The 24,620-nt window shown below is 38.8% G+C and overlaps 1 protein-coding gene across 4 annotated transcripts; it reads left to right on the top strand.

Moving 5' to 3' along the window:
- The first annotated feature begins 5,206 nt into the window (after positions 1-5,206).
- On the top strand, positions 5,207-24,377 carry Pbk (PDZ binding kinase). Of its 4 annotated transcripts, none has more exons than XM_013143694.3 (8): positions 5,207-5,363; positions 7,798-7,875; positions 12,268-12,358; positions 16,102-16,244; positions 16,803-16,972; positions 18,607-18,736; positions 22,733-22,915; positions 23,440-24,377. In XM_013143694.3, exons 2-8 carry the CDS (start codon positions 7,818-7,820, stop codon positions 23,637-23,639), a joined length of 975 nt encoding a protein of 324 aa, XP_012999148.1. In that variant the 5' UTR covers positions 5,207-5,363; positions 7,798-7,817; the 3' UTR covers positions 23,640-24,377. The 4 variants fall into 4 exon arrangements, with proteins under 4 accessions (XP_012999148.1, XP_012999149.1, XP_012999150.1 ...); XM_013143695.3 differs by having other exon boundaries at positions 5,276-5,324; XM_013143696.3 differs by lacking the exon at positions 5,207-5,363 and adding an exon at positions 5,642-5,769.
- The last annotated feature ends 243 nt before the right edge of the window (positions 24,378-24,620 follow it).

Below are 24,620 nucleotides of genomic sequence, written 5' to 3'. Positions count from 1 at the left end.
GGTGGCTACTGAGAAGCCAAAATGGAACCCACCAAAATGCTTTCCTACTCATCAGTGTATTGATTCCTCCTAGGCCATGAGCATCAAGATGATTTTTCTGGCTGAGTTAGAAAATGAAGAGTGTGGAGCAGAAACATAGTCAGGGTGCTGAGATTGCGGCCAGATGTCAGGGCCAGAGTCTTACACAATCTCCGAGGATGAGAGCCTCCGCTTTGTTAGGCCTGAAGGAGGCATCTGCCCTTGGGGAGGTTTGAATTCCCTGTCACATCTCTTCAGTTCCCTGGACCACGAGGGAGGCAGGAACTCATCAATTACAGGCAGCTCAGATCCCTAGCTCGGTTTCCAAAGCACTTCTTGTTTTTCAAGCCCCATATTCCCAGAACGGGCAAGTTTCCCTTACTGGGAGGTAGGGAAAGTCGGGAAGCTGCAAGTGGAAATCTTTAGCCATCAGGGATGAGCGCAAGCTGGTGGAGTCCGGTGTCACAGCAGGCGTCCCGGGGCTTCCCTGGCTTGCTGCAGGGCTACAGCTGCTCCTCTCTCCCAGATGCCCGGGTCTTGACCCAGAGCTCCTAATCCCTTGGAATTTCCTGGTGACCGGGTGTCAGGAGGGTCTGTTTCTCAAATCAGGGGGACCCTGGGTGGACTACTGCATAGGAATAGGTCACCCAAAAGACCAAACAGTGATCAGAACCAGTGCCTCCTTGTCCTCAGGTAGCAGGAAGAGCTGAGAATTGAGTTCATAATTGGCCATGCCTATGTGATGATGCCGCTGGAGAAATCTGTAAAGATGGAGTCCCTGCAGTTTTCGGGTTACCAAATGTACCCTAACTCCACAGGTGCACTTGGGACTCTTCTAGACTTCACTCTATGCTTCTTCACCTGGCGAAAGCAGCCTTTATAACTAACAATAGCAAGTTAGCTGTTTTCCAGGATCCTATAACTCACTTAGCAAATTATCAAACCCATCAAGAGAGTGGTGAGACTTTGTGATTTGTGGCCAAATTATTGGTGACCTGGTACTTACTACCTGCAATTAGCACCTGACATGAGAGGCTTTGTTAGGGGCACCGAGTTCTTAACCTGTGAAGTCTGTGTTAACTTTGGTTCATGGCAAAACTGCATCCACTTGGAGGTTGAGCTGCATTTGGAGCTGGCATTTCTTCTTATAAGGACATTAATCCCACTGGACCTGGGCCTCACCCTCATGACTTCATTCATACATAATGACTTCCCAAAGGCTTCTCATTTCCAAATACCATCACAATGGAGGTTAACAACTCAAACATGCAAACTATGAGTTTCTTTTGAAGGGGAGGGGGTTGACACAATTCAGTCCACAGAAGGCAGCAAACACTAATTCAAAGAATGTTACTAAGACATTAAATTTTCAGCTTGTTGATGGTTCCCAGACTAATTGGCAGACTTTGTGTCACAGAAGGACAGAAGGGATTCTGTATGCAACAGTGTTTACCCATCTTTTCCTTTTATTTATTTTTGAGCACTCTCCCAGGCATCACCCTAAGGGAAGAGTCTAGAACTGACCTTCCCATGGGAAGACAGAAACAGACAAATCCAGGGCACTGGATGCATGTGGGGCTGGAAGGATGGAAGGTACCTAGGAGCATGGAGGAGGAACAGACCAGACTTCTTCGGATGCAGGGAGGGAGTCCGGGAGGGAGTTCTGTGCTGGGCCCGAAGTCCCAAAGAATGATTAAAAGGTGTGCGAAGGGCCTCCTGGCAGAGGCTACAGGAGGCACTGCTCTGAAGATCTGACACCCCACAGGTGCCCAGGGCCACACCATGAACTCACGCTAACCAGTGACCCGAAATCAGTCTAGACAGACCATGTTATCAATGGAGCACTAGAAACCACCCAGACACACAGGCTTTAGTGGATTTTATTCTGTCTTGTTGTAAATAGGCTGGTATCGTGAGTGATTTCACTGGCTGAGAAGTTCAGCAGGCTGATTTCAGCTGGCTGAAGAGAAGCTGAGTTTTTGTAGGGTTTGGGGATGGGGTTATAATCCCAAGGAATCTGAGTGGAATGCTTGGGATAAAGTTTTCTAGGATGGTCAGTGCATGTGTGTAGATAATACTGAACTTTCTAGCGCCGCGGAGATTTTATGTCCCATCCTAAATTTTCTTTATGGCCATCTGTTCTGTTTGTAAGGGAAGCATGGCCCTTTAAGGGTTTTCTATTGTTTGTGGAGGGTGACATGTTTGCTGAGAGGGTCTCTCAGATCAGACATGACAGATTCCAGCTATAAACACTTACGGTTAGATTGTGAGGGGTGAATTTTACTCTGAATTAAGGGGAGCCCTGAAGGAGTTTAACCAGGGAAGTCATATGTGAGATTCACAAAGAGAAGGATTTACCAGGCAGCCCTGTGGAAATTGACTGGCTAGAAGGAGGGGCTGGTGACAGGGTGGGAGTTACCAATCCTGACTAGTGATATGGGAGGGTTTACAGTCAAAGAGGAAGGCAGGATAAAGAGGAAGGGAGGGGTTTTAGAGATGTTGGAGGAAGAGGTGTCAAAACTTGGGTAGGGGAAGGAAAGGAAATGCCAATGTAGGTCCCAGGGATAGAGGACAAAAACTACAACTGAACCAAGGGAGAAGCATCACCAGAGAGTCTCAGACGCTCTTGCCTGAGGACCTAACGGCTTTGGGATTCCCAACAGCACACAGAGACAAGTCAAGTTGATTGGTGAGGCATGCAGATGTAGGAAGACAAAATAAGAATTTCTTGTTTTTTTTTGTTCCTTCCCTAGACATTGCTGTCATTCTCTGACCCAATCAGCAGCATTTGCATGGTCTCAAAGAGATTTAGAATGTAAGAATTCTTAAGCAGAGACAAAATGTTAATTCTTTCCTTTTTAAAAATCTTTGACACTAAACCTTTGGAAGTCAAAAGGCAAGGGCCTCGATGGAGCACAAGTTATCATTTATATCCGAACAGTACTGGCGCCAGTGTTCCTTCAGGCCCAGTCAGCCAAGAGTCAAATAGAGAGCAAGCTCTTTTGCTAAGCTAAGCCATGAAACCAGGGCTTTAAATACAGAAAGAAATAACTGATGCAGGTTGGGTGCTGCTTCCCATGATTACTGCCGAGGGTGCAGGATTTAGAAATTAATGGTTGCATTTCACAGGCAACAGCATTAATTTTGTAAAGTTCAGATGTTCCTGTGAATAATCTCCAGAGATGCGTTTATGGTTATACAATAGAGAACAGGGCAGTTACAAGCCTGACACAAGGGCTTTCATTCTCTCACATGCTTTTGGCCTCATCTTACACCTGTGTCAATAACTTCATCTCCCCAGAGTTTCTTTTCACAAGCAATGGTTAATTAAGGAGCTTTTGCGTTCTGGCTTCAGGCAGGATTTTATTAACCAGCAAGAACAGGACATAGAGGGCTTGTAAAAAGGTAGGGCTTAATAAAAAAATGTAGAACATATATTTAAAGAAAAATGGTGCGGTGATACTATGCTCTTGCCAAAAAAAAAAAAAAAATTAGAAAGGGATTAGAGGGAAGTGAGATAAGATCCTATGTTTCTTTTTTTTTGTTTTGTTTTGTTTTTTTCCTTTTTATCTGTACCGCGGATCGAACTCACGACTGCGTGCTTTCGAGCCAGGCATTTATGCCGCTGAGCTAAATCCCCAGCCCCAGATCCTATGTTTCTATGCATAGAAGAGGTGACTCAAATGGCAAGAATCCAGAGAGAGAGATAGAGGAAATGAATGCATTTGTTAAAAAGGAAATCCAAACCCAACACGTGTTCAAATCCTTTACTAATTATTAGCTCTGTGACTTTAGGCAACTTACTTAGCTTTTTTTTGCCTCCGTTTCCTCATTTCAAAATTGAGGTTTATGACCATAGTAACTTGTGTGGTACAGTTATGAAGAATGAGTTAGCATATGTAAGACACTTAAAACAATGCCTGACACAACAGATACTAAATAAATGCTTGCTATTGTTGCTGTTGTTTGATTTTGAAGAAAAAGCATTATTAGAAGAGGTGATCATAAAGATTTAGAAAGGTGATTTGGATGCCATGTGGGAGAGGAAGCATGGGCTGTAAAGTTCTCCAATTTATCACCTGGGGCAGCAGGGAAGATATTTTCTCCTGAGACTGGGGAGTTGGGCTAAAAACGGCTATAGATGTCCTTTGAAGGGTAGAAGTTGTGCAAGAGTCTTTGGATGATCTCCACTTCTTCTTCTTCTTCTTCTTCTTCTTCTTCTTGCTTTTTGAGACAGGGACTCACTATATAATTCAAACTGGTCTTGAACTCACTATGTAGTGCAGGCTGGGCTCGAACCCATTGTGATCTTCCTGCCTCAACTTTTCAAGTGCTGGGATAACAGCTATGCACCACCATGCCGGGCTTCTGTTTTACTGAGTAGCTAAAGAGGTGGGTAGAAGAAATTGTCACTTCTTATTATTCCCAGATACCTGCTCCTCACAGATCTCCTTCTGCCTTCTTTCCAGTATGATCCAACACAACACAGAACATGGAATGATCAATAAATTCTTCTTGATTGCTTTGACAGAACATACAAAGTCAAAAAACGATTTTTCCCCATTAAAAAAATTCCAATTCATGATTGTATATGAAGATACATGCAAAACCATCCATTTCTCTTAGACTTACAGTGGCCACTATAGATATAAAACATGCCCCCACATGGGCTGAGATCGTTTTTAAAACTTAGAAGTAAAATAGGTAGTAATGTAAATGCAATTGCTGTCACCAGGACAGTACACTGAGTGTGCAGGGGTGTTTGTGTGTGTGTGTGTGTGTGTGTGTGTGTGTGTGTGTACAAAAGCACTCTAATAAGTAGATGTGCCACGTCTATGATAAAACCTTTAAAAAAAGTCACTTTTTTTCTACGTCCACCCTTAATGCTGATTTTCCTCCAAGTGCTGAAAAAGGCACTGTCTTTGAATGTGTATCACGTCGTGCTCCCGTTAGGAAAATACTCCAATTTTTCCCATTGAACGAGTTGGGAAGGTGGCTATAATCTTTTTCACCGGAATTTGTTCCTCTGAAGGGCGGACCGTGGCTGTAAAATCAGTACATCCTTTCTTGAACTTCTCTTTCTCCCACTTGTTTTGAAAGAATCCGCATCTGGCAGCCGGTAGAACCAGAAAGCAAAGAAGACTGACAACCCTCAGGGTAACAGCGAGTTGGGCGTGTTCTGTCCTTCGCGGGCTTCCGTAGTTCAGGGCCGCCCCAGGGCGGGGCATAACGGTGGCGCGCGGCCTTTTCAAAGCGTGAAGCGTTCGAAACACAACGGCCGTTGGCAACCTGTGCACCGCGCCGAGGTAGCGTCTGGTACCGGTTGTCGTCACCTCGCGACTCTGGTAACGGGAGCTATCAGCTTTTCTCCCCTGTTCTTAAGCCTTGTTTTTAATTGGAGTAAGGGGAGCCCTCGGTGCCCCGGAAGGACCGCGGCGGGGGTCTGGGAGACTGCGCCGTCCCGAGAACTGGCCGGGAAAGGGGTGGGGGGGTCGGGCCGGTGACTCGCGGGCTGGGTGGCGCTTTCGGGAAAGAAACTCTTTTTCCCTGGGGTGTGGAGAAGGAGGAAGCCCAGTCTCTCCCAGCCTCTTCGCGTCGCTTCCTGTTTTCTAAAAGGCGGTTTGGCCCGAGTCACGACCAGGAGGACCTGACCTTAGCCTGGGAACACTGGGCCGGGGCGGACGGTCCCGGGGTCCTGGGGAGGGGGACCTTTCTTATAAGGCTCTCCTTTACTTTCGGCTCTCTTCTGTTGTGAGTTTTTCTCATCACCTCCCATTTTTCTCCTGCTTTATTTCTCCGTCGTCCTCTGCACCCCTCGGCTTTGCCACCATTGTTTCGTTGAGTCCCGGGGTAGTTTCGGGTCGGAAGCGACCGATGGCTGACCCATAGATCCGCTGGTTAGCCTTTATTGAGTCCTGGCAGCTTTGGATATAGGCTCTTGGTGATGCTTTATCTTCGTAGGAGACCGTGAGCAAGGGTTAGTGTGGCTGTTAGGGGTGCCCTGCAGGTTGTACGTACGGACTGTGAGACAGCGTTTGGGTGCGTGGATAAAAGCCGTCTGTCATTGGCTAAGTGAACCCAGCTGAGCGAGCAGTCAGGCACAGGGTTGCCTTCGGACAGCTGTGAAAGGAAGAGATGTGATATAATTAGTGCAAATAATCTAAAAGTGGAAAATGAGACTGAGCCCTCAGGTGGCTCTAAAATACGAGAGAATGTTATGTAATGTTTATTTCAGCCTAGTTTTTGATAGGCAGTGACTTTATAAATAAAAATTCTGCCGCATCTGCGTATTCAAATCCTCGAGCAAGGAGAATCGCTGTGACTCCAAGGCTAGCCTGGGCTGGCTACACAGTGAGTTCAGGACTAGCCTAAATACATAGCAAGACATTGTCTCAAAAAACCAAACTAAAACAAAACAAAACAAAAATCTTAACTTGTGTTGTATGAGAAAAGGCTGTGAGACTTTCACCTGGCCCTACTTGCCAAAGTTTTGCTTTCTCCTTTGCTGGCTCCTCTGGCTGCTTTTTTCCCCTACATTTTTTTTCCTTTTGGTATCAGGAATCGAACTCAGGACCTCGCTCTTGCCAGGCAGGCGCTGTGCTACTGAGCTATATTCCCCAGCTCTTTTCTTTTCTATTTCTTGAGTTGAGACCCTAGAACAAACTGCCTCTTCTCTTTCTACATGGATGCCTTCTGTCAGTGGTGGCAAACCTACGTGGGCTGTTTATATCGCTGAAAGTTCTGTTACTGTGTTTTTCTTTTCAGGTATAAGTTGCTTTCTCTAAATGAAAACCTCATGCTCAGGTTTAATTGCAGTGTTGGCACTTCACTATAAAAAGGTGGAGGGGGTGTGGGGTTGCAGTTTGGGCATTCGATTTCTAAAAATTTTGCCATGGTTTCCCTCTGTGTCCTCACCTAGTTTCTTGTGTGCACTGGTAACCCATAAACTACTGTCTTCAGCTTGGATTTCAGATTGCCTATTTAACATTTGCACCTAGAAGTCTAAAAAGACACCTGAAAATGAGCTCTCAATTTCAGTGATACCCTCATGTTTTCAGTTGGCTTGGTCTAGAAAAGTTGGAGCCATTTTTGACTTTTTTATATTCTTAATCCTTGTTCAACTGTCAGGAAATCAGGACATTTTCTGGAAAATTCCTATAACTGGGATCATCATATATGTGACCTTTTGCATCTAGCTTCTTTTGCTACTTATTTTCAAGGTTTATTCATGTTGTGGAGCAGTTTATCTTGTATAACAATGTACTGTACATCCATAGTTTATTCCTTTTTATAACTAACATTTTATGTATATACTATTACTTGGTTTATGCATTCATAAGCTAATGCATGCATAAAGGACATAAAAGACCTGTTTATAACTCCTGGTGAGAGAGAGACTATGTACTTTTATTTTTGGTACCAGGCATTGAATTTAGGACCTTGCACTTTCGAGGCAGACACTTACATTGTTGAGCTATATCCCTGGCTCCTACTATGTACCTTTTTGAACTAGGTTTTTAAAAAAAATATAGTATTACTTATATTATTTTTTATATCTTATAATTAAAATATCAGTAACTGTAATAATATGGATAAATAATTGTACCTCTTTCGGTTTTTTCACTGTAAATAAAATTGAACTAAATATTTGCTGAGGTCGTTTTCATTTTCATATTTTGTTTATATGACAAAATGAGTGCTAATGTTAACATGTTTTCTTCATGAATGAGAGCTGTATTCTTTATAACAGCAGTTAACTTTTGTTTATTTTCATTATAGGACCTAGAGTGGTTGTTATAATGGAAGGAATCAATAATTTGGAGACACCAAACAAAGTATCTGAAAAAAGAAAATCTGGTGAGAAATCTGGTAACTTCTAACCAGACACCTTCTTCATTATTGTTGCTATAGAAGTGTCTTTGTGGTATTGTAGTTGGCTCCTTTATTGTCTTTCACACAGCTAACTCCTCTTAATGAACACAACTAATAGAACAGAGTTTATTCACCTGTGGACTGTTTTTTGTCAGCACCCTAATATACTAAAAGCTGCATCTGGTGAAGAATCCCTTAACAACTCACTTTATGTTTCCCTTTCCTTCCATACATTGTTCTCACGAGGGAAAGGTATTTTCTAAGGCAATTCAATGAGTAAAGAGAAATCTTCAATAAATAAATATGTCTATGTCCAAAAAACAGATCACAACCTTTTACTCACAGCATACACAAAAATGGCTAAAATAAGAAAATTTCGTGATAACATAAGAGAATTTTAGGCTGTTCATTTCTGGTGTAAGGATTTTTTATACTCTGCAGCAATGCTAAACTTGCTAGCTTTTTATTTAGTTTTTTTCTTTTTTCTGGCACTGGGGGTTGAAACCTGCCAAGGGCTATATCCTTAATACTTTTTCAAATGTTTTATTTTGAGACAAAGTCTCATTAGATAGTCCCCACTTTCCTTGCCCTTGCAATGCTCCCCACCCTCTCTAATAGCTGGAGTAATAGGTGTGTGCCACTGTGCCTGGCTCTGGTAGCTTTTTTATAGATTGCTTAGGGTATTGCAAGTAGTTGGTCATGTGTAGATGACTAAACGCACTTTACTTTTTCACCAGTCTATCTGACTGACTCTTAACACACTGGCTCCAGTATATTTTTGAAGTGTTCATATGCATACCTGCCTTGCTCCCAATGTATAATATTAGATGTAGTTTTTTTCAGATGCCCTTATCAGGTTGAGACATTTTCCTTTTGTTCCTAGTTATTATGAATAGGTATTAAATTTTGTCAAGTACTTTTTCTGAATCTGTTGATATAATTAAGTTGTCTTTTTTTAATCTGTTAAGGTGACAAACTGTATTGTTTTCAAGTATTAAACCAACCTTCATTCCTGGAGTAAAACCAGTGTAGTCAAGAGGCATTTTATATATTGCTTGATTTGATTTGCCAGTTACTTTCTTTATTCATGAGAGCTACGAAACAGTAGTTGTCTTCTTTTAGAATGTCTGTCTAGTTTTGGTATATTGCATTCTGTATTCCTAAAGAAGGATGGAAAGTATTTTCTTGGAGAGAAATACTTTATCCGATACTTCTTGACTACTTGATAGAATTCTCCGTTAAAACGGTCTGGGCCTAGAGTTTTCATGCTAGGAAGATTTTTAACTGATTTCAGTTATTCAAATCACCTGTTTTTCATTTATGAGTTTTGCTTATGTTTTTGAGGAACTTGTCTGTTCCTTCTAAGTTGTCAAATTATTGGCCTAAAGTTATTTTTATGTACTCCAATTACCGTTTCTGTAATTTCTGATGCTGCAGTTTCATATTTTCTTTTTGCCTTAGCCCATTAGACTTGAGGTTTATCTATCTTGGTGACTGTGGTGTGTAGTTGAAAAGGTCAGATTTTCCTCTGTTGCTGGGTGGGATGTTCCGTACCTGTCAGGCCATCTGGTTGGCCTGTTTATATTGTTTTGTTCAGGTCTTCTACATCCCTACTGATCTTTCTGTGTACTTAACCTTAATCATGGAGAGAGTAGCGGTGACGTCTCTGACTACTGTTACAGATTTGTCTGTGTTTCCCTTCAGCTCTGTCACTCTTTGTTTCTTGTATTGTGAAGAATTGTTAAGCACACACATTTAGGATGGTTATTTCTTTCAATAAACTTACCCACTATTATAAAACCCTTTTTTTAAACTCCTGGGTGGTACTCTGTTCTGAAGCCCATGTTGTGAGATACACAGTAGAGCCACCTACCTTTGTTTTGATTGGTGTTTGAGTATATGTTTTCCAACCTTTTACATAATTTTGTTTTTATATTTAAAATTTATTGTAAAGAGCATGTACTTTGCATTTTGTTTTTATCCGTTCTGGTAATTTCTGCTATTAAGTGAACTGTTTCAGTATCAGGCACATGTGGCTATTTTAATTTGGATTCAAATTAATTGAAATTAAACAGAAATATTTTCTTAAGTTACTTTTTTCATTGCTGCAACAAAATACCCAACACCCAGAGTGAAAGGAGGAAAGGTTTATTTAGCTCAGTCTGTAGCAATTTCAGTCCATAAGGGGCTGGCTCAAGGCAGGGTGGTACATGGCAGAGGGCACCAGTTCATGGCCGCAGACGACAGCAGAAGCAACGAGAGAGACAGAGACAGAGACAGACAGACACAAAGCCTCTTTTTGTTCCTTCTATTGTATCTGGTCTACTGGGATTAAGGTGATGCCAGTCCAACCAGTGGACTATCCGGCAGTCATCCACCCTTAATCCCAGGATAGTACTATAAATCAGTCACAGACTGAATCAGCCACCTCTGAAAAAACTGATCGCAGGAGGCTGCGAGGAAGCATCCAGACGCAAACCATGAGGTTTATGTTGTACTAACACATTTCAAGTGTTTGGTGTCAGTCTGTGGCTAGCGGCTGCATACCAGACAGCATAGACACAGAGCATTTTCCTCATGGCAGAATTTATTGGACAGCGCTACATGATGCACATTTTATAGTATTATCTGTGTTAGATTTAAATCTGCTGTTTTGTTGTCATCCCATACCTCACTGATGATTTTTTCCCCTGATCTTTTTCTCTTATATGCTTAAATGTTGGTAGTTTTTGTTGCTTTATCTTAAACTTGTTAGCCTTATTTCTGCCCTATAATGATGTTATTATTACTGTTATATTTTTTATTCTTTGAAGTTTCATTAGGGCCTTTTTTAAACATCTTTTTTACTCATTATAGTGTTCTTTTAAGATTTATATCTTTTTATGATTTCTTATCTGTTAATTCCACCATCCCTGTGAGTTGATGGTATCTTTGCTTTGGTTTATTTTTCAACTAGTATGGATCATATTTTTATGCTTCTTTTGTACCTGGTATTTTTATGTTTTGAGACAGGGTCTTGCTCTGTGGTTTAGGCTGGCATTAAACACACCCAGGCTAGCCGTCAACTCATGGATTCTCCTGCCTCACCCTATCAAATGCTGGCATTACAGGCATGTACCACCACGGCTGGCTTTTACCTGGTATTTTTTTACTAGATGTTAGATGTTTTATATCGCATGCTGCATTTTGTTATTTCTTTTAACATCTTTAATTCATTAAGGTGTAAGAATAACATACTGCACATTAGTCTCTTCCTTCTGAGACTTGTTTTTTTGGTTTTTCTTAAATAGACTTTTCCTTAAGCTAAAATTTAGTGTACTACTGCTTGTGTCCCTTTAGAGGATTCTGCTTCATACTTTGTAAAAGGAGCTTACTCCTAGACTTGTGATTTTAGACCACCATTTAGCCTATTGCCTTCTTGGCTTTGGGGAGCTTCTCCATTATATGTGCAGGTAAGTACTTAGACAAACGCTTAGTGAGAGACTTTTTCAGATCTGTGGAGAGACCTCCTTTTTAGTTTCCTCCTTTTAGTTGTCTGCTCTACAAAATCTAGTCATTAAAGGCTTCTTGACCTCTAATCTCTCCGCAGTTTGACAAGACTGCTGGGCTCTGTCAGGTTTCCTAGTTCAAGGTGAGAGGCAATTCCAAGAGCAATTTCATGATAAGCAGGAACCCCCCCCCCCTTTTAAGGATTTGTGGTGCTCTAATATATACTGTAGTAATGCTTCTGATGATACTCTCTTAGGGTTTTGGCTTTCTTTTTAGTTACAAAAGCAGATTCCAATATTCAAATATATGTGTGCCCATGCATATGTGTGATCTCTTTCTTTGGACACATGCTGTGATACATGGGTCAGCAAATTTGAGGAAAGGCCAGAAAGTGCGTAATTTAGACTGAGAGGACCAGACAGGGACTCTGTTGTATATTATTTGTTTACTTTTCAATAGTACTTTAAAAATGTAAAAGTAATTCTTAGCTGTGAGTCATGTAAGCCAGGTAATTTACTAATTTCTGCTTCAGTGTTAACATAGGATAGAATTGTTAAAGTAGACTTGATCAAAAGGTATCCATTTAAAATTAGGATTGACAGGCCCGCTCCCCTGTAATCCCAGCAGTCAGGAGGCTGAGCAGGAGGATCACTGTAAGTTCTCAGCCTGGGCTGCAAAGTGAGTTCAGACTGAACGCCTGAACTGTGGAGTGAAAGCCTGTGTCAAAGAGAACCTCCCCTGCCCCCCCAAAAAAGATGAGGATTGATAACTGTCAAATTATTTTCCACAAAGACTATGCCATTTAACAATCCTAACAGTTATTAGAGTGCTTTGCAGAGGATTTTTCAAATACTAATTTTGGTTTTTGTTTTTCTTTCTGATGTTTAGTATTATCAACTCCGTATAAAAATATTCCTCCCTCTCCATTTATGCAGAAGCTTGGCTATGGAACTGGGGTAAATGTTTACCTAATGAAAAGGTGAGTGTAAGATTTCAGCTTAACCTTTTTATCAGGACTAAGTAAATTGAGAACATCACAACTTGGCACATGTTCCTAGTCCTACCTGACTGCTGTGTTCCAGTCCCTAGAAGGTGGGAAACTGCCAGAGTTCTGCCTGGTGAACATAAAGCTTCCTCCTCTGGATTAGTGAGGAGAAATAGTTTAGTTGGTAATTTCTCCTTGGCTTCTCTAAGAAGGGCAGTGGCAAGGGAAGGGTTTCCTGTGTAGCATAAGGATTGACTACATAGCACAAGGCTGAACGACAGGATTTCCATGAGAAAACCTCAAGGAGGAAGCCAGTTATGGCAATGCCAGTGACTGAGCCCTCTTCTGCCCGAGAGTCGCTGTCCCAAGATCTTCCCTTCTTAAAGAAGATGGGTTTTTCCTTCTTAGGGATTCATTATTAAGAAGAGTAAATACATGTTTTTAAAGCTTTTAAATCATGTTGAAGAAAAATGAAGTGAAAAGTATGGTTCTAATGTTTAAAAGTGTGGTTCTAATGTCCCAGGTGAACTGGTCAGTAATACAAGTATCAGTAGTTTTGTTCTCAATTTATTTCTTTTAATCATTACTCTTTGTCTATTTCCCTGTTTGTTAAATGGCAGGCAACTAAGTCAAATCTGTATTTCTTAATTTTTAGTTGAATCACCTTATTAATTCAACCTTCTTACAGTAGCTTCAGTTCAGCTAGATTTATGTTATGTTCAAATACAAATACTTTCTTTAATGAGGCTAATGAATAGAGATATTCTAGCAGTTAGATTCAAGGTGGGTTGGTTGGTTTGTTTGTTTTGAGACAGGGTCTCAGCATGTAGTTCAGACTGATCATGAGCTAACTGTGTAGCCCATTTGAACATGCAGCTGCCCTCTTGCCTGAGCCTCCTGAGCGCTATGTGAAGGCACAGAGGCTGTCCTCCACACCCTGCTCCTGGAACGCATTTGAGTTTAAATACCCCTTTGTGTATTTGCATGTTATTTCTCTTGTAAACACTTATTTTTCTTTTTTAGGAGGCAGGTTTTTTGTGTTTTATTTTGAGGGTTTATTTCTGTTTTGGGCTTTCAAGACAGGTTCTAGCTCTAACCCAGGCTGGCCTCAGATTCTCAATGATCCTCCTGCCTCAGCCACCCAAGGAGTGGGGTTATAGGCATGCGCCACCACATCTGGCTGGTACTGCTGTACCTTTCCTTGCTTTATTTTCCTATGTTCTCTATTGTTCTGCTCTTGTTTTCTGAGAAATTTCCTCAATTTTATCTCATAAGGCTTCTATCTAGTTTTTCTTTTCTTTTTTTCTGTCTTGTTTTGAATTTCCTTTTTGAAAATAGCATACTAAGTCCCTTGGAGTGCTAGAAAGGTTCTCTGCCTTGATCTAGATGTGTGACATACTTCTGTATGTACACATGTAAAGACTGAGTATTTAGTAAGCATAAGGTCATTAATTCTTGCCCTACCATGCTTCGAGAATTTTGAGCTGCTAGCAAACTGCGCTGCAGAGCCTATGTTCACCTCCCCTCAAAGGCACACTTGAGTCCTCAGACACAGGAGCTGGAGACTGCTAAGTGATGCCATCTGGGGGCTGGTATCCAGGAGCCCACTGGCTTTCCACATGACTTGCAGACATTTCACTGGGCCTGTTAAGTTGCTTATTTTATCAGCTTGCCACCTTCTAAAATTTTGTTGCTGTTGTCTCCTCTGCAGTTATTTCTATTCTTGTACATGGGTTTATGTCTTAAAATGGCCATTTGCTTTTGGATCTTGGAAAGGATAAAAATTGTATGTCTATGTTGAAGCTATCATTTTATCCAGAAGTCTACAGTCTTAAATTGAGTTTGCTTTCCTAATTAAAAGTCTAGCATGGTTCAGATTATTTTAAGTAAAGTGGTACAGCAGTAGTGGCTCACACGTGTAATTCTAGCACTCAGGAGGCTGAGGCAGGGGCATCACTAAGTTTCAGACCCGCTTGGGCTACAGAATTTCAAGGCCAGCCTGAACTACATTATGAGACTGTGTCTCAAAAACAAAAGCAAAACAATCCAATAAACTGTTAATACTCAGTTTTTAAATTTTTGTTGGGAATTTTTGTATCTGATATAAATATATGTAAATCAATATTTACAGGGCTGTCCTTTGATTGTTTTAATTAAAATTACATTATATTTGTAGTCTCTCTTTTTCATTTCCCAAGCAACAGTTTTTATAAACCTTGAAAGTTTAGTATACTCAGCTGTATATGTCACCTGGAGACATCCATGCTTTAGACTTTTTGTAAGAAGATTTTAAACATTTGGGTAAATTTCTTCTCTAATCAGTTTTATTATATTCAATTTTAAAAATTCTCTTCAATGAATAAATCAACACCTAGCTAAGTATTTTATTCAGATTTCATAACTATTCTTGTCATTCTGTAGATTAGGATAAATGTGTAAAAGGAGAGATTGGACTTGTTTACTGAATTTTAAGCTGCGGGGTATTCCTTGAAATTTGAAAAATATATTTTTCAGAATAAAATGGTATGAAGTATGTTATCCCCCAAATGCTGCTATTGTCTAAAACTGTAAGTTTAATAATAGTTTACATAAATGTATATATGATAGATGATTTAGTTATCATTTCTTAGGCTTAAGAAATCTTATGATCCTGTGAGTATAAACTTTTTGATTAAACAAATAAAACTAAGTTCTGCAATTTATACAGCTGTGCCCATGAAGGAATAGAAAGGTAAACAGATCATTGTTTACCGTTCTTTCTCTTATTTATTATTTATTTGTTTGTTTGTTTGGCACAGTGCTGGAAACTGATCCCAGGGCTTAGTGCACCCTAGACAAGCACCTTATCTAGGTGCTGCCCCTGGGTCCCAGCATATTATTTTATGGTTCTTTTGTCTTGAATTTTTGAAGTTCTTTCACTAGACTGTGTGTCCTTTTATGATCCATATTTGTTTTATCTGTTTGTTTATTTAGGCCTTAAAAAATTAATACCTTAAATATTCTTAAAATGGCTGACTTCTACTAGAATATAAAAAGGTTACATTTTCCTGATCTGTGTGTTTGTTTTTCTCTCCTAAGCGCATCTTTGAGCTTGTGATGAAAGGTACAAGGTGAACTGGTCAGTGTACAAGCATAGTGTTTGTTGGTAAAGAATAATGCACTGTTCTTTGGATGAACAGGCCATCTGACATGGAGCATCTCCTCGTTAAGTTGAATTCCTTAAGGATTAATGTTTATGGTGTTGGATCCTGTAACTCACATCTGATACATACACTTAAATACCTAAAGAGCTGGTAATCTGACTTGTTAGAAAAACAACAAAGAGTAGGACTTTCCGTATTTGAAATTAATCATATCCTTCTCTTTATCCCACACAGTATCAGACTTCTCTCAGTATGTGTCTTATCTTCCAGATGAAATAGAAATGTGGTAGAGGTCTTGACTGTTGAAATATTTTAAATACCGTTTTCTTATTTTGTTTTTTGAGACCGGCCTCACTGTATAGCCCAGGTTTGGTCTTGAATTCATGATCTTTCTGTCCCAGCCTTCGAAGTGCTGGGAATACAGGAGTGTGTTACTGTGCCTAGCTAAACATTGTTTTTGTTTTGTTTTTTAAACAAATTAGTATCAAGAACTTTTTGAAATAAAGTTGCTGTTTGTCATTTGAAAATGGATTATGGTTTTTATTTATTTCTATGCTGATTATTGCTGCTGCTATTGTTGTTGTTGTTATTTAGATCCCCAAGAGGTTTGTCTCATTCTCCTTGGGCTGTGAAAAAGATTAATCCTTTATGCAATGATCATTATCGGAGTATGTATCAAAAGAGACTGACTGATGAGGCTAAGATTTTGAAAAGCCTTCATCATCCAAACATTGTAGGTAAGTGTAAATTTTTTGGTAGCAGTAAGTAGTATGATACTATTCTGTATACCTATAAACAATATACCACTCTCAACCAGTTTCACTAATAAAAATGAAGTAGATGGCACTTGAGAATGCAGAGAGTCAAATTAATGTGAACAGTGCAAAATAAAAATTCACATAAAATATTTCTTAGATGATTATGTCTATAAACTTCATGTGGATAGGTAAGTCATTGCAGTGCTGGTACTATGAAGATTTCAGGAATACAAAATGATCTTAATGTAGATAATTTAGTCCACTGAGTTTGTTTTCAGTATGCATTTTTACTTATTTTATTTTTTTGCTCCAGTTTGCAGTTTTAGTACTGGTAGGGCTGTACTATTTGGGAAGCATAGAGTAGTAAAAATACTTTAGTTTGGGGTATAATTGCAAGCACCAAAGGCATTTTGCATAAGATCTGGTGAGTTAAATAAACAATAGGTGTTCAGTGTGTTAGTCTAGATTCATGTTTTTGTCACATTACATAAGTACTGTTCTTTCTTATGCTGCTAAAAAGTGTCATGTTTTCTTAAGGTTACCGTGCTTTTACTGAGGCCAGTGATGGCAGTATGTGCCTTGCTATGGAGTATGGAGGGGAGAAATCTCTAAATGACCTCATAGAAGAGCGATATAAACACAGCCAAGGTCCTTTTCCAGCAGCTATAATTTTAAAAGTTGCTTTAAACATGGCAAGAGGGTTAAAGGTAACTATTCCATTATACTTAAAACAACTTTTGTGGACTCTGAAGAAACTGAACACTTACTACCTAACGATAGGGTGGGATTTGTTTTACTTTATATTCTCCCAAAAGAGGGAGTTTCTTTAAATTTAAGTCTTTATAGTCTCATGTTGCAGAATGCACCCTTTCTTTATTTTGATCAGCAAATTATTGTTTGGAGCCCTCAGATAAGCCTGAGGTAACCCAACTCAGGTGGGTTTATAGTAGAGATCATATGTTAGACTTAGTTAAATAAGTTTAACATAAAGTTAGTAGTTGTCCCTAGGAGTATAAGCTAACCCCTACTGATACACGCAAACCTCTTAATGATTACTTTGTGGGATGTTAGGTTTGGACGTCATGAGTGTACATTGCATGTCCAATGACTGAAGCTTAGTGTTATGTGAAAAAAACCATTGTGCCTTTGGGTAGACATGCTAAAAGGAATAAAGCAGTTCTGTGTACTAAATCACAAGTAATAATGCTGCAGAAAACTACTACAGGACTCAAAAGGGATCCAGGCGACGATGATGATGATGGCAAAGTTGCATGGTAATTCAAATGAAATTGATTTATGCAACAAATTGGGAAAAAGAATATTTCTAAATACATATTTTAATACATTTATAAAAACCAATTTAAATGCATAGAATAAATAAAAAGATCGGCATTATTTAATCACTAGGGTTTTGAAATGTGTATGTAAAATGAAGTTAGTTACAGTGTGAACATATGGGCTTATTCCCTATGTGATGGGCAGCACTACACTCAGTACAGCTCGGTATCCCTGTGTAAAGAGCAGAGCTATACCAAAAATGGTCTCTGCACCATTTCCAAGCTGAGCTCATACAGAAATTCTCAAATCTGAAGAATGAACAAATAACCATTTTGCAGGACATTTTCAAAATCGTGAGTGACTGTTTTTACTTGCTAAATCCAAAAAAGGGGTTAACGCTGAGCATGGTATTGTGTGCATATAAACCCAGTACTTGCAAGGTTGGGGCAGGAGGGTTGCTACAAGTTCGAGGCCGTCTTAGACTACATAGTGAGATCCTGTCTCAAGGTGCAGGGGACACTAAAATGTTTAACAAAATACTCGTAAATACCTGCTTCTAAATTATATGTAGCCTAAATCGTGTATCAGTTCTGTATTATCTCAGTAGTTTGAGGAAGCTACTTCATTATGAAGATTCCAAAATTACTTACAAAAATACTAGCCTCAAGTAAAACTGCAGTATTTTTGACATCTGCTGTAGCAACTTCTGATATAAAAGTATACGGGATAAGTTAACTTACTTAAATAAAGAGACATTAATGCCAGGTATGGTGGTGCATGCCTATAATCCCAGCACATGAGAGGCTGAGGCAGGAGCATTGCTGCAAGTTCAAGGCCAGCCTGGGCTACATAGTGAGACCCTGTCACAAACAAACAAGCAAACAGACATTTTAAAAGAATCTTTTAGTAATAACATAGGATGTCCCTGTGCCTGACTTCAAAGTATTTGAAATTATGGCCAAGTCTGTAGTTTAGGTAAGAATTCAGATCATTTTTAGTTGAAGGTTTTAGTTTTATTCGTTTGTATTTCTGCTCATGGGTGCTAAATTTTCTATAATTTTAGTATCTGCACCAAGAAAAGAAACTTCTTCATGGAGACATAAAATCTTCAAATGTTGTAATTAAAGGTGATTTTGAAACAATTAAAATCTGTGATGTAGGAGTTTCCCTTTCATTGGATGAAAATATGACTGGTAAGTTATATTGTTTAAAATTTTATGATATTGGAAATGTTTTAATTTCTCATTTTTACATTTAAATACATAATCTTCATAGTACAAAATTTTAAGATGACTGTGAAGTATGTAATAAGAATTACCCTTTTTTTCTATCTTGCCTCTCCTCAGCCTCTAGTCCCTTTCATTGCCACATGCACAAATATAAATTATTGGCTCCTTGTGCTTGAAGTATATACTTTCACCAACATTAACATTGGGAAAGATTTTTAATCTGGATTAAGATCTTTAAACTGTAAGGCATCTGGGAATGGAAAGTAAAATTTGATTAAGGTTTTGGGTTTTTTGTAATACTGGTGATTGAACTCAGGGGGTTGCACTTGGCAGGCAAACTCTCTACTACTGGGCTATATCTTCAGCCCCTTTTGAGACAGGGTCTCACTGAGTTGCCCAGACTGGCCACAGACTTGTGTTCTTTCTGCTTTCCCTTCCTGAGTAGTTGGGATCACAGATGTATGCCACTGGCTTAATAAAATATAAAACAAATTCACTAAGCTAAGTAAAGTGATGAGATTTGGGAAGCTTAGAAGAAACAAGTAAGTTAGGAAAGACAATGCTAGTAAAAGCCAGTCTTCTGCTTTTCGTTCCTTGGTCCAGCCCAGCCCCTCATCCACTTTTTGTATGCTGACCATTCGCTGCTCAGAAATTTAAGGTTTGTTTTGGTAAGAGCCAAAAGCTACTGTTAAGAGATTGCTTGTGCTTTTAACATGTAACATTTACATTTGTCTCTCTGTGAATGTAAGTTACAGCAATGGACTGTGCTTGATGTTTAGAACATATGTAAAGTTTAATTTCTAGCAAAGGTAAGTTTATTAGTTGTTGGAGGCAGAAACTAGGGTAGAAGAACTATAATGATGTCTGTAATTGTTAATAAAACTTGAACTCTTGTGAACTTCATGCTGAATCACTGCTACAAAGGTGAATCTTTAAGAAATTGTCAAGCATAATAAAAATAAGCTCTTCAAAGTGTAATTTTTTCAAATCTTAATAGAGCAAGTAGGTAAAGGTAATAGTATAAAAAATCTAAGTAAGGTTGATCTCTGCATTAGAATATTTATTAAAATTAGGCTGGGCATGGTGGTAAATATCTGTAATCCCAGTTGCTTGGGAGGCTGAAACAGAAAGGTCATAAGTGTGAGGCCCTGGGCAATTTAGCAAAACTCTGTCCTCCCACCCCCTAAAACAATTATTAAAATTGACCACATATTAGGTAAGTCACGAAAGCAAACTTAACATTATGAAAAGTAGTCTCCAATAGTTGACATTCACTGATGTCAGTGATATAAATCCAGAGCTTTTTATCACAAGTGGAAACAAAAAATCCAGTTTTTTTTTTAAGGAATATAAAACACTTGTAAATAATTCTTGACAAACAGGAAATCAAATTTCAGTTCAAATATTTAGAAAATAGGCATGCTATACACCAAAAAATAAAAGGCCCAATCAAAAAAATGAGCAATTGAAATGAAGAGATGTCTCAAAGGAACAAGTAAAAGTGGGTAATAAGTACATGAAAAAATATTTAACATCTTTGGCCCTTTAGAGAACCACAAATCAAAATCCATATTACTCCAGAAAAAATAGCTATCATCAAGAATTCAGATCTTAGCAAGTAACATTTATACTTGTACATAGTAGTGAGGTTGTAGGGGAAAAATGGACCCCTTTGGCCTTGTTGGTGGCAATGTAAAGTCTCAAATAGATGAATGGGTAGGGGAGACTGACATTTTATTCACAGTGTGGAATATTGTGCTTTTTTTTTTTTTTTTTTGGTGGTACCGGGGATTGAACTCACAATCTTGCACTTGCCAGGCAGACGCCTATGCCACTGAGCTAAATTCTATGGTCCCTGTACTGTGCTTTCTAGATTAAACTTCAGTCACTTACAGGAAGACCATATTTAAGTGAAATCAGTCAGACACAGGTTAAGCATTATATGGTTTCTCTTACATGAAAAACTCAAGATATAAATAAAAAGCAAAATAAAAGATAGATGATAGGAAACAGAGAGAAGTAAACTTTGTGGAGATGGGAAATGGAGTAAACGTAAGATACAAAATGTATATGTACCAATTTCCCAAGATGAATATAATTACTATTGAAAACAAAAAAAACATTGAAAGCAAAAAAAAAAAAGATGACAAATCAAAACCTATTTGATATATTTGAGAGTACTCAAAGGAAAACATTTCTATGAAACTGAAATGAGTATTCATCTTAGATGTAAAATAGATGGAACCCTAAGGAGAGCAGAAATGAATGAATGATAATTTTACCAAAATCCCCTTGTGATCTGTTTTTAGAGCATGCTAAAGTGAATCTAAAGTTCCTTGCCAGGCATGGCAGCAGATGCCTGTAAGTAACCTCAGTTCTCAGAACTTGGGAGGCTGACACAGGAGGACTGCTGCGTTCAAGGCCAGCCTCGAATACATAGTGAGACCCAGCCTCAAACAGTCCAAACAACAAAGTTCATCCTTGAGCATATATTCAAATACAGCCAGGGAGATTCTGTGAGAAAACGAGGAGGAGGAATCTTTTGACCAGATGCATAAAAGCTGGGGCTGGGTGCATTTGCACAAGCATGTTATCCCAGCTACTTGGAAGGCTGCAATGACATTTTTTCATTAATTTTGATAAGATGATATAACAGGAAATATAGAAATGGTGATTATATCAGATTTATTCATTGGGCATCCCTCTTTCTGGGCATCCTTGTGTCCCTTTCCAATAGAAGCTTTCTCTCAAAAAATTATTTCTACTCTTAAAAAAATTATTCAGTATAAGATTACTGGTTGAAATGATGTCTGCTCAAGCAATTCTCAGGAGAGTAATCAAGTAAATAAACACTGCCTGAGTGACACTTGTGAACTGTTGCATGTTCAAGAGACCTTGTCACGGCAGAGTAGGGGGAGGTTGTGAGCATAATATGGTGGGAAGCCTGGGTTTGATGTTAAATACTGATTAAAAAATGTGTAAAAATTCAATAATTAAAGCAGTGATATGCATGCCAGAACAGTCAGAACATAGTAAGGTAGTCAAGACATTGAGAATTTATCCCAGTTCAGGAATGCGTTATGTGATTCGGTGACATTTTTATGAGGAAGAGGTATCAAATGATGTTAGCTGTTAGCTGAATATATTCTGTCCCAGCATTTTAATAACATGTTCCCTCTGGCTTCAACCACCAGTGGTACATACGTGACTGTCCCATCAGGTGGCTTGTACTACTGGTGGTACAAATGAATCTAATCACTTTTTTATTGTTCTTACTAAGCAAATTATAAAAAGTCACCCAACAGGACAGTCACACACCATCAATGGTTCAAGCCACCCAGCAGCAAGCCGTACGAATTACGACCCCATCATGAATGTGTTAATCCTCGTAGACTGAAGATTGTGGAAAAAATTAAAATAGAAAAATTGTAGGTAATGTTTCCTTAATTCTGGGCTTGAAGAGACTTTAAATACATTACTTACCAAAACTGGAAACTACTTTTTTAAAAAGCTTCAATTATTTGTCAGTTTTAAAAGTGTTCTTGGATGTGGCAGTAGGAAGAAGGCAGGGAGGTTAAGACATCACCAACTGAGAAAATGATTAAGGGTTAATATTTCTAACGTGCAGAATTATCAATGAGAAAAAGATTAAGCTATCATGAATACTGTTGAGAAATGAAATACTAAAATGACATAGTTAGGTAGGAAACTTTAATGTGCAAAGGCTGAATTAAATTACTGAGCCCGTGAGTCGCTGTTGGCATTATCACAGTCCTCCTGTTAGCGAAGCTCTTTATCAGACTGCAGTTCTCATGCATACTAAGTGCACTCATCTTGAGGAGCTGGTCCACGCTCATATTACACCCCACCTGTTCATTCCCCTTCTCTGCCTCTTGCCTCCCCACCCCAGCTCCTCTTCCTGCCTGCCTGCTCTCTCTCATGACAGTTTTACTTTTTCAGTGACTGATCCTGAGGCCTATTACATTGGCACTGAGCCGTGGAAACCCAAGGAAGCATTGGAGGAGAATGGCATTATTACCGACAAGGCAGACATATTTGCCTTTGGCCTTACTCTCTGGGAAATGATGACTTTATCCATTCCACACATTAACCTTAATCTTACAGATGATGATGGTGACGACGGTAGGAACACAAATTTTATGTTTTAATTTTTTTGTGGAGATTCAACTTCTAGGCAATTGCTCTACCACTGAGCTACATCCAGAGAATGAATACCAATTTTTAAAACATAAATTGCAATTTCATGACACTAAGATTAATTTATAAAATTATCTTTCCATTAAGTTAAAATTTAAGAGAGGTTGAGTAAGGGAAGTAGTTTGTAAGGTAGAGTTCATTAATACTGTGACACTAATTTGATTAATTTCATGTAAGTGATCATAGATTGAGAAACAGATCAGTTGAGATGTAGAAGAATGAATTAAAATTGTCCTTACCTGAGAAAAAAGATAGAGGATTACTATAGGGAGGGGTAATGGTCATAACCTACAAATCTAAGACTAATGTACTCAGTGTCAGGATGGTGGGAGAGACAGTCCATGGTATAAGAAAAAACCTAGGTGAAAAGCTGTTGCAGGAGGATGTGTTAAGTTTTCCATGACACTAACTGCTTATATTGTTTCAATTTCCAATACCTTTATGAGTAGATACAACTTTTGACGAAAGTAACTTTGATGATGAAGCCTACTACGAAGCTTTGGGAACCAGGCCACCTATTAACATGGATGAACTGAACGAATCATACCAGAAGGTAATTGAACTCTTCTCTGTGTGTACTAATGAAGACCCTAAAGCTCGCCCGTCGGCTGCACACATTGTTGAAGCTTTGGAACTGGATGGTCAGTGATCGTGTTCTTGATGACCTCCGTGTAAAGTACATACCTGTTCGGTTTTCTTGGATGTTTTTATGATCTTCAGTTATTACCCTCTAGAAGTGGCTATTTGAGGTCCATAATGCCCTGTTAGTTGTGAATAGTTAACAAAAGGATATTTGTGTTCTTATGTTGATAAGCACTTAGGATACTGCGTTTTCTGTGAAGTTCAAAGAAAGTAAATCCTTATATGCAAGTAGTTTGTTACTCCGCAGACTTTTAAAACACTAGCACTCAAATACCATAAACTGTCCTCACATTAATTTGAGTGGCCATTCTTTTATCTTTCTTAACATATTCTCTATTTTAGTGGATTAAAATTAGCACTTTATACACTGCAAAGTAAATCTGTATTATATTTTAAAATATCAAAACTTTTGCTGGCATTGTTTCCATTTCTGGTGCCTTTGTGAGTAGGACCACTTTTGATGGAAGTGACTGATGAGGAAGCACACTGCAGCGTGGCTTATTAAATGGCCACAGAACCTGAGAGTATAACAGAGTAGCTGCTTGGGTATTTCTAGACTCTTTGGCTACAGCTTGTCCTGCTGTCTTGGATTCATGTTTAATTTAAATGTATTTCCTGTACTAAGATTCCTGTTTTAGCTTTTATTTACTAATATGTATCTTAAGTATTTCAAAGTGTGGTGTAAAAATAATAAAACCCAAATAGGACAAATAAATATAAATAAAATATAGCTTTGGTACCAAAAGGTGTGTCAGCATTATCTTATTCTATATTTTTTTTTCTTATTTTATACTTTAACTGATTTGAATGTTATTGTTAAATTTGTTGAGTGAATATAATAGGTTTCTTTACCTCTCGGCCTTATTTTGCTAATCTGTAAAGTGAGGTTGGCTTGGGTCAGTAGTTTCTATGAGCTTCAGCCCTCTAGAAATTTTTAATTGATTAAATTATAATTGTAAGTCTAGGTATTATGCCCAGATACAGATAG

The sequence above is a fragment of the Cavia porcellus genome, unplaced genomic scaffold, assembly GCF_034190915.1.
Source record: "Cavia porcellus strain 051 isolate PalLab524CR breed Dunkin Hartley unplaced genomic scaffold, mCavPor4.1 scaffold_24, whole genome shotgun sequence".
Taxonomy (NCBI): domain Eukaryota; kingdom Metazoa; phylum Chordata; class Mammalia; order Rodentia; family Caviidae; genus Cavia; species Cavia porcellus.
This window is presented reverse-complemented; position numbering and strand designations above follow the sequence as displayed.